At 43.5% G+C, this 11,316-nt stretch overlaps 1 protein-coding gene and 1 pseudogene across 6 annotated transcripts in view; both read left to right on the top strand.

Annotated features, from left to right (window-relative positions):
• The first annotated feature begins 1,064 nt into the window (after positions 1 to 1,064).
• LOC115225789 overlaps positions 1,065 to 11,316 on the top strand; it is a 103,421-nt gene continuing 93,169 nt past the window's right edge. Inside the window, exon 1 of one of the 6 annotated variants that reach the window (XM_036514579.1) lies at positions 1,065 to 1,223. In XM_036514579.1, coding sequence (XP_036370472.1) covers positions 1,190 to 1,223 — 34 coding nt within the window. In that variant the 5' untranslated portion in view covers positions 1,065 to 1,189. The remainder of the gene's footprint in view (positions 1,224 to 11,316) is intronic. The other 5 variants (XM_036514580.1, XM_036514581.1, XM_036514578.1 and 2 more) reach the window with 5 other exon arrangements.
• On the top strand, positions 5,020 to 5,183 carry LOC115225921 (annotated as a pseudogene).

Raw genomic sequence — 11,316 nt, 5'->3', positions numbered from 1 at the left:
GACTATAAGATACCCGGTTTTGGTTAAACTGCACCGCAAAATGTGGGAGTAGTTAGGAATCTAAATCGTAGGAGACAGACAGCACACAACCTCTCTTTTATATATAAAGAGTATCTCTCTGTCTCTTGTGTCTTCTCTCTTTTTCTTTCTGTCTAGTTAGTCTTCATTTTTAGCCATACTGGAGCACTGCCTTCACCTAACTATCTATCCCCTCCACTTTCTCTTTTTATCTCTCACTTTTTCTCTCTTCTCTCTCTCTCTCTCTCTCTGTATATCCTCCTCTCTATCTCTCTCTTTTTCTTTTTCACACTATCTCTATTTCTCTCTCCCCATTTCTATCACTTTATCCATTTTCTCTCTCTTTTTCTCTCTCTTTTTCTTTTTCACACTATCTCTATTTCTTTCTCCCCCTTCTATCACTTTATACATTTTCTCTCTCTCCCTCTCTTTTTCTCTCTCTCTCCCTCTCTTTTTCTCTCTCTCTCCCTCTCTCTTCTCCCTCTCTCTTCTTCTCTCTCTCTCTTTTTCTCTCTTTCTCTCTCTCTCCCCCCCTCTCTCTCTCTCTCTCTACCTTTCTCTCTCTCTCCCTCCCTCCCCATACCTCTAACTTTTCTGCTCCGAAAATGGACCATCAAATATTTCTTCAATATAATATTAATTTTACAACCTGCACTCGACACTAAGTCAAAACAACGCTTAAACTTTTAAAAAAAAGGCATTTTAGCTTTTTACAAAAACCCAACAACAAAACCAGCCAAAAAAGAAAAACAAAATGAACAAATAATAACCCCCTGTGTAAAATAACAAAAAAACCAAGAAAAATATCAAAGAAAAAGCAAGCAAAGCCTCTTGCTGCCGATCTGGAAGTATTTTCAAGTAGCCTTGTCAAACCCACATCAAAACAAAATTTTGTTGAATTTGGCTGTTAAGGAGTCCTTAGAAATCATACGATTTCGTAAGGTTCTGTTATTTTTAAATTCGTGACTTTTATTTGACAGATGCTTGTCTTCGGAGAGCTCAGAAAATGGCATCGAGTAAAGAAGGCATTAGCCGGTAGATTGCTATGCATCGGTACGTCGGTTAGTGGACGGTTATTTAAAGCTGATTACCGATAGTGACACTGTCACATTTCAAAAGCGTCAAGTGTCCAGGAACAGAACTGCTTTCAAAACAAGATTTCGGTTCCACTATGAATTTTGTGTTTATACTTTCTACACTTCTGGGTGAGTAAAATGTTTTTATTATATTCTTATCTTATAATTCCATATTAATAAGTTCATTTGTTGTACTAAGGACTTCTAATTTATAGAATTCATTTGCTTGAGATTACATAAATATGACTAACCCTTTAGTGTTCAGATTATTCTTTCAAACATAATGCTTATTGATTCCCATTGATTTGAATTAATCATGCATTATCTCATATCTTCAAGATCTTGATGGTGTAATTACTTAACCCCTTACCCAACAATTATTTTGAAAATAAATGTATTTTTTCAGACATATTTTTTAATTGTTTTATTTTACTATGTTTTGAATGGTGATTTCGAGGTATATTTCAAACCTTATTTATTATGAATTTTAATTCAATAATATTGATTTTAAATTACTGCTTTGGGCAGAAACGAGTTAACCCGTTTTTAGACAAAGGAACTCGTTTGCTGTCGATTTTGGCGAGTCTATCTTTTGACGAGTTAACTCGCCAGAGATAGAAAAAAACGATTTCGGTCAAAACGTATATATTCGTTTCTGCCGGGTAAGGGGTTAATGTAGAATAACATTGTAGGGTAGGTGTGAGAGCCTGGATCTGCTCAGTTTGAACATAAAACAGATTAAATATTTTGGCCGGATATGGCCGGTTTAAATACTAAAGGGTTAAAGATAACTAATCTACAAACTTTATTAATCCTCTCATAGCTCAGTGGTTAGAGCGTCGAGCTTACGATTGTGAGGTTGTGAGCTCGAATCCTGGACCAGGCTGCGTGTTGTGTTCTTGAGCAAGGGACCAGGAGGCTGGCAACGGCCACGATCAGTTGGTGCTTTTTACGTGTCACCAATACGGACGCCAGTCAGGCGATGCTGGCATCTGCCACATTCGGGCAGTGCATTTTACCTGTCGCCGGCACAGGTGTCTTAACTAAAATTTCCATTTGATTTTTATTTTGATGTTGGTGTTGATGTACTTGACACAATAGGTCTCTTCAAGAACAGCGGGTCACTCTATGATCCAAGGTTAGCACAGCAGGCCGTCCTGCAAGCCATGAACTCACTTCATTTGTCGGGTCTTCATATAAAGTAAATTTATTACAATATTTGAAAGACAATCCAGTCTTGATGACTAACTTTTTAAAGATACCTCAGAAAAATACAGGTGTTGCAGAAATATGATAGGTTATCTTTCTGGTCCTCAAAAAGAGAACCATAAGCGCTAATGGGTTAATACAGTTTATTATGAGAAACTGTATTGTCTGGTCTGTGAGGTTGGAGCAGGTGGTAACATACTGAGCAATAATTGTTTTTGTTGGTTAATGACCAAGTTCAAATCCTGCCTGTCTGCTTTAAAGCTGTATTTTATCCCTCTGTTGGTCTGCAGGAAATATTTACTGTATTCAGTTCCATAGACACTACAACTGCTCCAACACATCATTTGTGTGTGTAGGTACAATTTCTGTTATGCAATAGAAATTTATACACCAATTGACAGGATCAAAGGATCACCAACTGACTGGGGCACACCAAAACCTTTGTAACCTTTGTAGCAGAGAACAACAGGAATTTTTGCTTAGTATACAAAATTATAATAATTTTTATGATAATGTTGTTATGTTGATGCTTAGCCCAATTTCATCAGTAAGTAATACTGTAGGCTTATGATCAAGAAATGTGGAGGCGCAATGGCCCAGTGGTTAGGGCAGCGGACTCGCGGTCAGAGGATCACGGTTTCGATTCCCAGACCGGGCATTGTTTATTTAGCGAAAACACCTAAAGCTCCACAAGGCTCCGGCAGAGTGTGGTGGTAAACTTTCTCTCACTCTTTCTTCCTGTTTCTGTTGTACTTGCATTTCAAAGGGCCAGCCTTGTCACGCTGAATCTCCCCGAGAACTACGTTAAGGGTACACGTGTCTGTAGAATACTCAGCCACTTGCACGTTAATAAATGAGCTGCGACATCACTGGTGCCAAGCTGTATCGGCCCCTTTGCCATTCCCTTGGATAACATCAGTGACATGGAGAAGGGGATGCTGGTATGCATGGGAGACTGCTGGTCTTCCATAAACAACCTTGCCCAGACTTGTGCCTCGGAGGGTAACTTTCTAGGTGCAATCCCATGCTCATTCATGACTGATGGGGGTCACAACACAACAATGATCAAGAAAATTACCAACCATGGTCATCCCACCATTTTTCTGAGACATTTTGTATATATGTATATATTTGTATATATTACTTTATCCATCCAATATTTTTTTTCCAAAATGCTTCATACTCTCACACACACACATATATGTATGTGTATACGTGTGTGTGTGTGTGTATCTATGCATGCATGTATGTATATACATGTGTATATATATTTCTTTACTACCCACAAGGGGCTAAACATAGAGGGGGACAAACAAAGACAGACAAAGGGATTAAGTCGATTACATCGACCCCAGTGCGAAACTGGTACTTAATTTATCGACCCCCCGAAAGGATGAAAGGCAAAGTCGACCCCGGCGGAATTTGAACTCAGAATGTAATGGCAGACGAAATACGGCTACGCATTTCGCCTAACGTCTCTGCCAGCTCGCCGCCCTTTGTGTATATATACACACATGTGTATATATGTGTGTATGCATATGTGTATGAAGATCATCATCTCAAGACAGGAGATGCAAGAACTGCAACTAGGCACTGAGAGGAAGCTAGCTGGTGGCATCACTCCCTTTAACTAGGGTGGTGGACTCAAGTACTGGGGATGTCATCATTGATGACAACAGCTTCCCTGCTCCCTTGGTCAATCAATACAGCAGTACTGGCTTTAACTACACAGACACGTGTAGATGTATATAAATGTGCGCGTATATCTCCTCATCTGGGTATTATGTGGTGGTTATAAATTCCGCTGAGTTCGACTTTGCCTTTCATCCTGTGTATATGTATGTGGGTATATATGTATGTGTGTATATATGTGTGTGTGTATATATATATATATATATATGTGTGTGCCAGAAAGAAGATAGATGGTTTGTATAACATCTCTTGAATTTGCCCTCTCGTGGCCTATGCCAGGGCCGTAACCAGCCCGCTTATGCGTACCTTTTCCTTCTTTGGACACTAAGGCTCTTCTTGCGAGGGCCTGTTGAGACAGGTGAAATCAAAATCGAATTCGATGACTGGCGTCCATGCTAACGGGGTGCAAAGAGCACCATCCGAGCATGATCGTTGCCAGAGCGGCTATGTGGCCTCCTTGCCGGTGGTACGTAGAAGACACCATTCAAGTGTGATCGTTGCTAGCATCGCCTTACTGGCACCTGTGCCGGTGGCATGTATAAAGCATTCGAGCGAAGTTGTTGCCAGTACCGCCTGATTGGCCCCATGCTGGTAGCATGTAAAATCACCCACTACACTCTCGGAGTGGTTGGCGTTGGGAAGGGCGTCCATCTGTAGAAACTCTGCCAGATCAAGATTGAAGCCTGGTGCAGCCATCTGGTTCGCTAGCCCTCAGTCAAATCGTCCAACCCATGCTAGCATGGAAAGCGGACGTTAAACGATGATGATGATGATGATCCAATGTTATTCTTCTTTTCAATTGATTTGTCTTGGAGAATAGCTCTAACTGCAGTTTCATATATAATGGAGATCATCATACACACCTGGTTAAGTGGGTTAGCTTCAGGGTCTCAATACTCACAATTGGGAATGGGACCTTCGTGATATTTGCAAGTTATAATGTTCTTCATATTGAGGTAACAGCTGTATGATATTTTTAGTGTTAAAAATTTTCCCCTTTAAAAAATCTGTTGAAATTTGTTAAATCACTTCTCGGTCTTTTGGCTAAGATCAAAGTGTAGTATCTGTTCTTATCAGCTTAATATCTGATACGGCTCCTATTTGGGGCCATCGATATTAAACTGATTTTTAGATCTAGGTGAAGTGTTAGGGGCTTGCTCCATCTTTGCCATGAGTAATTCATATCAAAACGGCAGTGCATCAGCATGGCCGCAGCTCTGAAGTGAAACTAAAAAAGAAAGAAAAAAAGTTTGTTCAAATCTGTTCAAAATTTTCCTGTATTTATGATTTATGGGAAAATGTTTATCTAAAAGAGACAGGAATTTCTTGACTACATTAGTCTTAACATTAAGGGAGAAAGGCAGGGTTGTGTGGGGTTTAAAAAGTACACTTCCCAACCACCTGATTTGAGTTCAGTCCCACTGCATGGTTCCTTGGACAAGTGCCTTCTGCTTATTTCTTTACTGCCCACAAGGGGCTACACACAGGGGGGACAAGCAAGGACAGACAAAGGGATCAAGTCGATTACATTGACCCCAGTGCGTAACTGGTACTTAATTTATCGACCCCGAAAGGATGAAAGGCAGAGTCAACCTCGGCGGAATTTGAACTCAGAACGTAAAGACAGACGAAATACTGCTAAGCATTTCACCCGGTGTGCTAACGTTTCTGCCAGCTCGCCGCCTTCTGCTACAGCACCAGGCCAACCAAAGCTTTATGAGTCGATTCGGTAGATGGAAACTGAAAGAAGCCTGTGGTGAGTGTGTGTATATATATATGATACATGGATATCTGAGAAATGTCCTGTGTATCACATGATTCACAGGTCAGGCATAGAGTTAAGATTTTTTTGTAGTCGTTGAGTGCACCATGGGTGTCTTCATTAAAGCTGATGGCTGTTCTGACCATCCTTGATCAGGGCAGTCATGGAAAGCTACTAAAAGAATGGGCCGATTCTGTGTTTGTTGATAAAGCAAAGGACATTCTACTACTGTTAATTTTACTCAGAAAATCAGTGTCACTGGAATCAAACTGAAGCAAGGATGGCCTTGTGGTGGTTAAGAAGCTCACTTTGTAACTGTAAGGTTTCAGGTTCAATCCCACTGTTCAACGCCTTCTACTATAACCCCAGGGCTGACCAATGCATTGTGAGAGAATTTGGTACACAGAAACTGTATGGAAGCCCATCATATATATGCGTGTCTTCATTCCCCTACCATCACTTTAAAATGGTGTTGGTTTGTTTACGTCCCCATAACTTAGGGATTCGGCAAAAGAGACCAATAGGGTAAGTACCAGACTTAGTAAGAACTGTGGTTGATTTGTTTGATTAAACCCTTCAATGCAATGCCCCAGCATGGCCACAGTCCTTTGACTGAAACAAAAGATAGAAGATAAAGCAATCTGGGATTGTGAGACGTGTCATGCATAAAACAGGATGGAGAATTCTTTGAAAAAAGTGCCAGGTTTGTAGAGTTGGTTCACTCAAGAATACAACAATTAGATTAAATTACAATAATTAAATTATTGTACGAGGCAAAATCTCATCAGGAGGGTAGACAGGATATATAGTTAGGTTATTAGGTGTTACTATCCCTTAATGAGGCTGTTTTAACCTCTAACTGAATTGTGTATATCATCATCATCGTTTAGCGTCCGCTTTCCATTCTGGCATGGGTTGGACGGTTCAACTGGGGTCTGGGAAGCCAGAAGGCTGCACCAGGCCCAGTCTGATCTGGCAATGTTTCTACGGCTGGATGCCCTTCCTAACGCCAACCACTCCGTGAGTGTAGTGGGTGCATTTTACGTGCCACTGGCACGGAGGCAGTCAGGGCGGCGCTGGCAATGGCCACATTCGGATGGTTCTCTTATGTGCCCCCGGCACTGGTATCACAGCTACAGTAGGGATGGTATTATTAAAATACCATCACAAATGGTAAGCGAAATTATTAGCCGTACAGGCAAATTAATAAAATATATACATACAATATTAGATATGTACATATATACACAAGGGTACTACATGAGTACCTATATCGCTAATGATAGAAGTCAAAAAATACTTCTGCACCACTGAAAAGTCACAAATCTATTACAGACAAGATAGGAAAAAATATCAGTGAACAATAATGTCTTACCTCAAATGAGTCAGAACAAGTAAATGCTGGTCAACTCGGTACCGGTTTCGAAATTTAGCGCCACCTAGGTATAAACAGTAGCTGCACAACAATGTGAAGTATATTTGCCACTTAAATGTGGCTAACCACTAAGAGTGGATACTACTGTAACTTGTAGCCCCAGGAGAACATCTCCAGCTGGCTACTGACACACTTTCTGTGCCCTATCAGTATTTGCAAAGGGAAGCCATCCTTCCCATTGTCGACTTGACGTGATACGCACAGACTCGGGTTTCTGGGTATTTACCCGTCATCAGCGCATGACAATCACTGGTCTTCGCATCGAAGACCAGTGATATATATACATGTATATATAGACGCATACACACTCGGTGATATATATATACATGTATGTATAGACACACACTCAAGATGAGGTATACTCTTTTTTTTTTACTTGTTTCAGTCATTTGACTGCGGCCATGCTGGAGCACCGCCTTTAAATAAGGATGATGATGATCATTATCATCTTTTAACGTCCGTTTTCCATGCTAGCATGGGTCAGACGATTTAACTGAGGGCTGGCAACCAGATGGCTGCACCAGGCTCCAGTCTTGATCTGGCAGAGTTTCTATAGCTGGATGCCCTTCCTAACGCCAACCACTCCGAGAGTATAGTGGGTGCTTTTTATGTGCCACCTGCACATTGTATATTTTTCTTTATTGCAGTAAATTTGACTTACAGCTGTTTCCAGTGGTCAATATTGGTTCGTTATTGATAGGTGTACTCATTCAGTCTCTTGACTCTCTCTCTTTACTCTTTTACTTGTTTCAGTCATTTGACTGCGGCCATGCTGGAGCACCACCTTTAATCGAGCAACTTGACCCCGGGACTTATTCTTTGTAAGCCCAGTACTTATTCTATCGGTCTCTTTTTGCCGAACCGCTAGGTGACGGGGACGTAAACACACCAGCATCGCTTGTCAAGCAATGCTAGGGTGACAAACACAGACACACAAACACACATACATATATATATACATATATACGACAGGCTTCTTTCAGTTTCCATCTACCAAATCCACTCACAAGGCTTTGGTCGGCCCGGGGCTATAGTAGAAGACATTTACCCAAGGTGCCACGCAGTGGGAGTGAACCCGGAACCATGTGGTTGGTAAACAAGCTACTTACCACGCAGCCACTCCTGCGCCTGGTTGGGAAAAATTGAACGATCTAAAAAAATTCAATGCTACTTTCATCAGTCATTTCTGATTAAAGAAGAATACAATCTGATCATTATTTATGCCTTGTCTTGTATTACATTGGTAAGGAAGTTCTTGGACAACCAAGCAGCTTTCAATCCTGCAACCAATCAGGAGCAGCCAGCCTGTCTATTGTGACTATATAAAGACTCAGCGGCAAGCTGGCAGACACGTTAGCGCAGTGGGCGAAATGCTTAGCGGAATTTCGTCTGTCACTACGTTCTGAGTTCAAATTCTGCCGTGGATGACTTTGCCTTTCATCCTTTCGGGGTCGATAAATAAAGTACCAGTTTCGCACTGGGGTCGATGTAATCGATTTAATCCCTTTGTTTGTCCCCTCTATGTTTAGCCCCTTGTGGGTAGTAAAGAAATAGGTATTTCGTCTGGCATTGCGTTCTGAGTTCAAATTCCACCTAGGTCGACTTTGCCTTTCATCCTTTCGGGGTCGATATATAAAGTACCAGTTTCGCACTGGGGTCGATGTAATCGATTTAATCCCTTTGTCTGTCCTTGTTTGTCCCCTCTATGTTTAGCCCCTTGTGGGTAGTAAAGAAATAGGTATTTCGTCTGGCATTGCGTTCTGAGTTCAAATTCCACCTAGGTCGACTTTGCCTTTCATCCTTTCGGGGTCGATATATATAAAGTACCAGTTACACACTGGAGTCGATGTAATCGACTTAATACCTATGTCTGTCCTTGTTTGTCCCCTCTATGTTTAGCCCCTTGTGGGTAGTAAAGAAATAGGTATTTCGTCTGGCATTGCATTCTGAGTTCAAATTCCACCTAGGTCGACTTTGCCTTTCATCCTTTCGGGGTCGATATATAAAGTACCAGTTTCGCACTGGGGTCGATGTAATCGATTTAATCCCTTTGTCTGTCCTTGTTTGTCCCCTCTATGTTTAGCCCCTTGTGGGTAGTAAAGAAATATATATAAAGACTCGGCAAGGTCAGCAAGCTTGGAAAATAGGTGCCACATGAATTGACTGAAGCGAACAAAAAAGCATGTCCCTGCATGTCAAAGTCTGCTCTGGAGAAGCTGAAGATTCGATTGGTCGCAGTCAGTAATCACTATGGACGAAAAGTGGGTACTGTCATCATCATTGTTCGACCGTGGTCGAGACAATGGAATTTATTATGTTACGCCAGACTTCACGGTCCATCATAGCATTACGGAGGTCCTGTTGCTGGATGCCTGTATCCCTGGAGATTACATCAGGGTAGGAGAGTGTGCGCCCTCTGGTATTGCGAGTAGATGGCTTCCAGAGGAGAAGAGTAGAAATTACTTCTTTTTCAGCTTGGGTACTGTACTCCAACGCGAGGTGCAGATGATCCTGGTGTAGCAAAGGTCAACAGCCAAGACCTTCACCAAAAGGACCGCTTGTGCAAAAGAAGGTTATGATCTCAGTTTGGTGGGATTGCCGTGGTGTGATCATGTTGGATCTTCTCCCATGCAATATCACCGTTGACAAGGATGTCTACTGGGAACAAATCGACCGTCTAAAGATCGCGCTGGCTGCAAAATGCTCAAATTTGAAGAAGATAATTTACCACCAAGACAACATGCCAACACATCGTGCAAAGAAGACGTCAGAGTAGCTGAAGGAGGCGGGCTGGGAGACTATGGTGCACCCACCGCTTTCTCCTGACCTTGCCCCTTCTGACTACCACTTATTCTCTGCCTTGCAACATGCGATTTGCAATACAGAGTTTGAAAACGAAGATGTGAAATCATTCCTGTGCAACTTTATTGGTTCAAAGCCACGTGATTTCTGGATGAAAGGATTCAAAACTTTACCTGAAAGATGGCAAAAGGTGATCCGATAACGAAGGTGATTACCTTTTGGATTGATTGTTCTTTATTGTTTCTTTTAATTGTGGCCGTGGCCGTTTGCCAGCTCTGTCTGGCCCCCGTGTTGGTGGCACGTAAAAGCACCATCCGTTCGTGTCCGTTGCCAGCCTCGCCTGGCCCCCGTGCCGGTGACACGTAAAAGCACCATCCGTTTGTGGCCGTTTGCCAGCTCTGTCTGGCCCCCGTGTTGGTGGCACGTAAAAGCACCATCCGTTCGTGTCCGTTGCCAGCCTCGCCTGGCCCCCGTGCCGGTGGCACGTAAAAGCACCATCCGTTCGTGTCCGTTGCCAGCCTCGCCTGGCCCCCGTGCCGGTGACACGTAAAAGCACCATCCGTTCGTGTCCGTTGCCAGCCTCGCCTGGCCCCCGTGCCGGTGGCACGTAAAAGCACCATCCGTTCGTGTCCGTTGCCAGCCTCGCCTGGCCCCCGTGCCGGTGACACGTAAAAGCACCATCCGTTCGTGTCCGTTGCCAGCCTCGCCTGGCCCCCGTGCCGGTGGCACGTAAAAGCACCATCCGTTCGTGTCCGTTGCCAGCCTCGCCTGGCCCCCGTGCCGGTGACACGTAAAAGCACCATCCGTTCGTGTCCGTTGCCAGCCTCGCCTGGCCCCCGTGCCGGTGGCACGTAAAAGCACCATCCGTTCGTGTCCGTTGCCAGCCTCGCCTGGCCCCCGTGCCGGTGACACGTAAAAGCACCATCCGTTCGTGTCCGTTGCCAGCCTCGCCTGGCCCCCGTGCCGGTGGCACGTAAAAGCACCATCCGTTCGTGTCCGTTGCCAGCCTCTCCTGGCCCCCGTGCCGGTGACACGTAAAAGCACCATCCGTTTGTGGCCGTTTGCCAGCTCTGTCTGGCACCTGTGCGGGTGGCACGTAAAAAGCACCCACTACACTCACGGAGTGGTTGGCGTTAGGAAGGGCATCCAGCCGTAGAAACACTGCCAGATCTGACTGGGCCTGATGAAGCCTTCCGGCTTCACAGACCCCAGTTGAACCGTCCAACCCATGCTAGCATGGAGAACGGACGCTAAATGATGATGATGATGATGTTAATTAAGTGATATGTTAAATCTCGTTTTTGGATTTGGTTTGCAAGATT

Source organism: Octopus sinensis, linkage group LG28, assembly GCF_006345805.1.
Source record: "Octopus sinensis linkage group LG28, ASM634580v1, whole genome shotgun sequence".
NCBI classification, from domain to species: Eukaryota; Metazoa; Mollusca; class Cephalopoda; order Octopoda; family Octopodidae; genus Octopus; species Octopus sinensis.
Note: the sequence above shows the minus strand (reverse complement) of the source record. Positions and strands in the feature narration are given on the sequence as shown.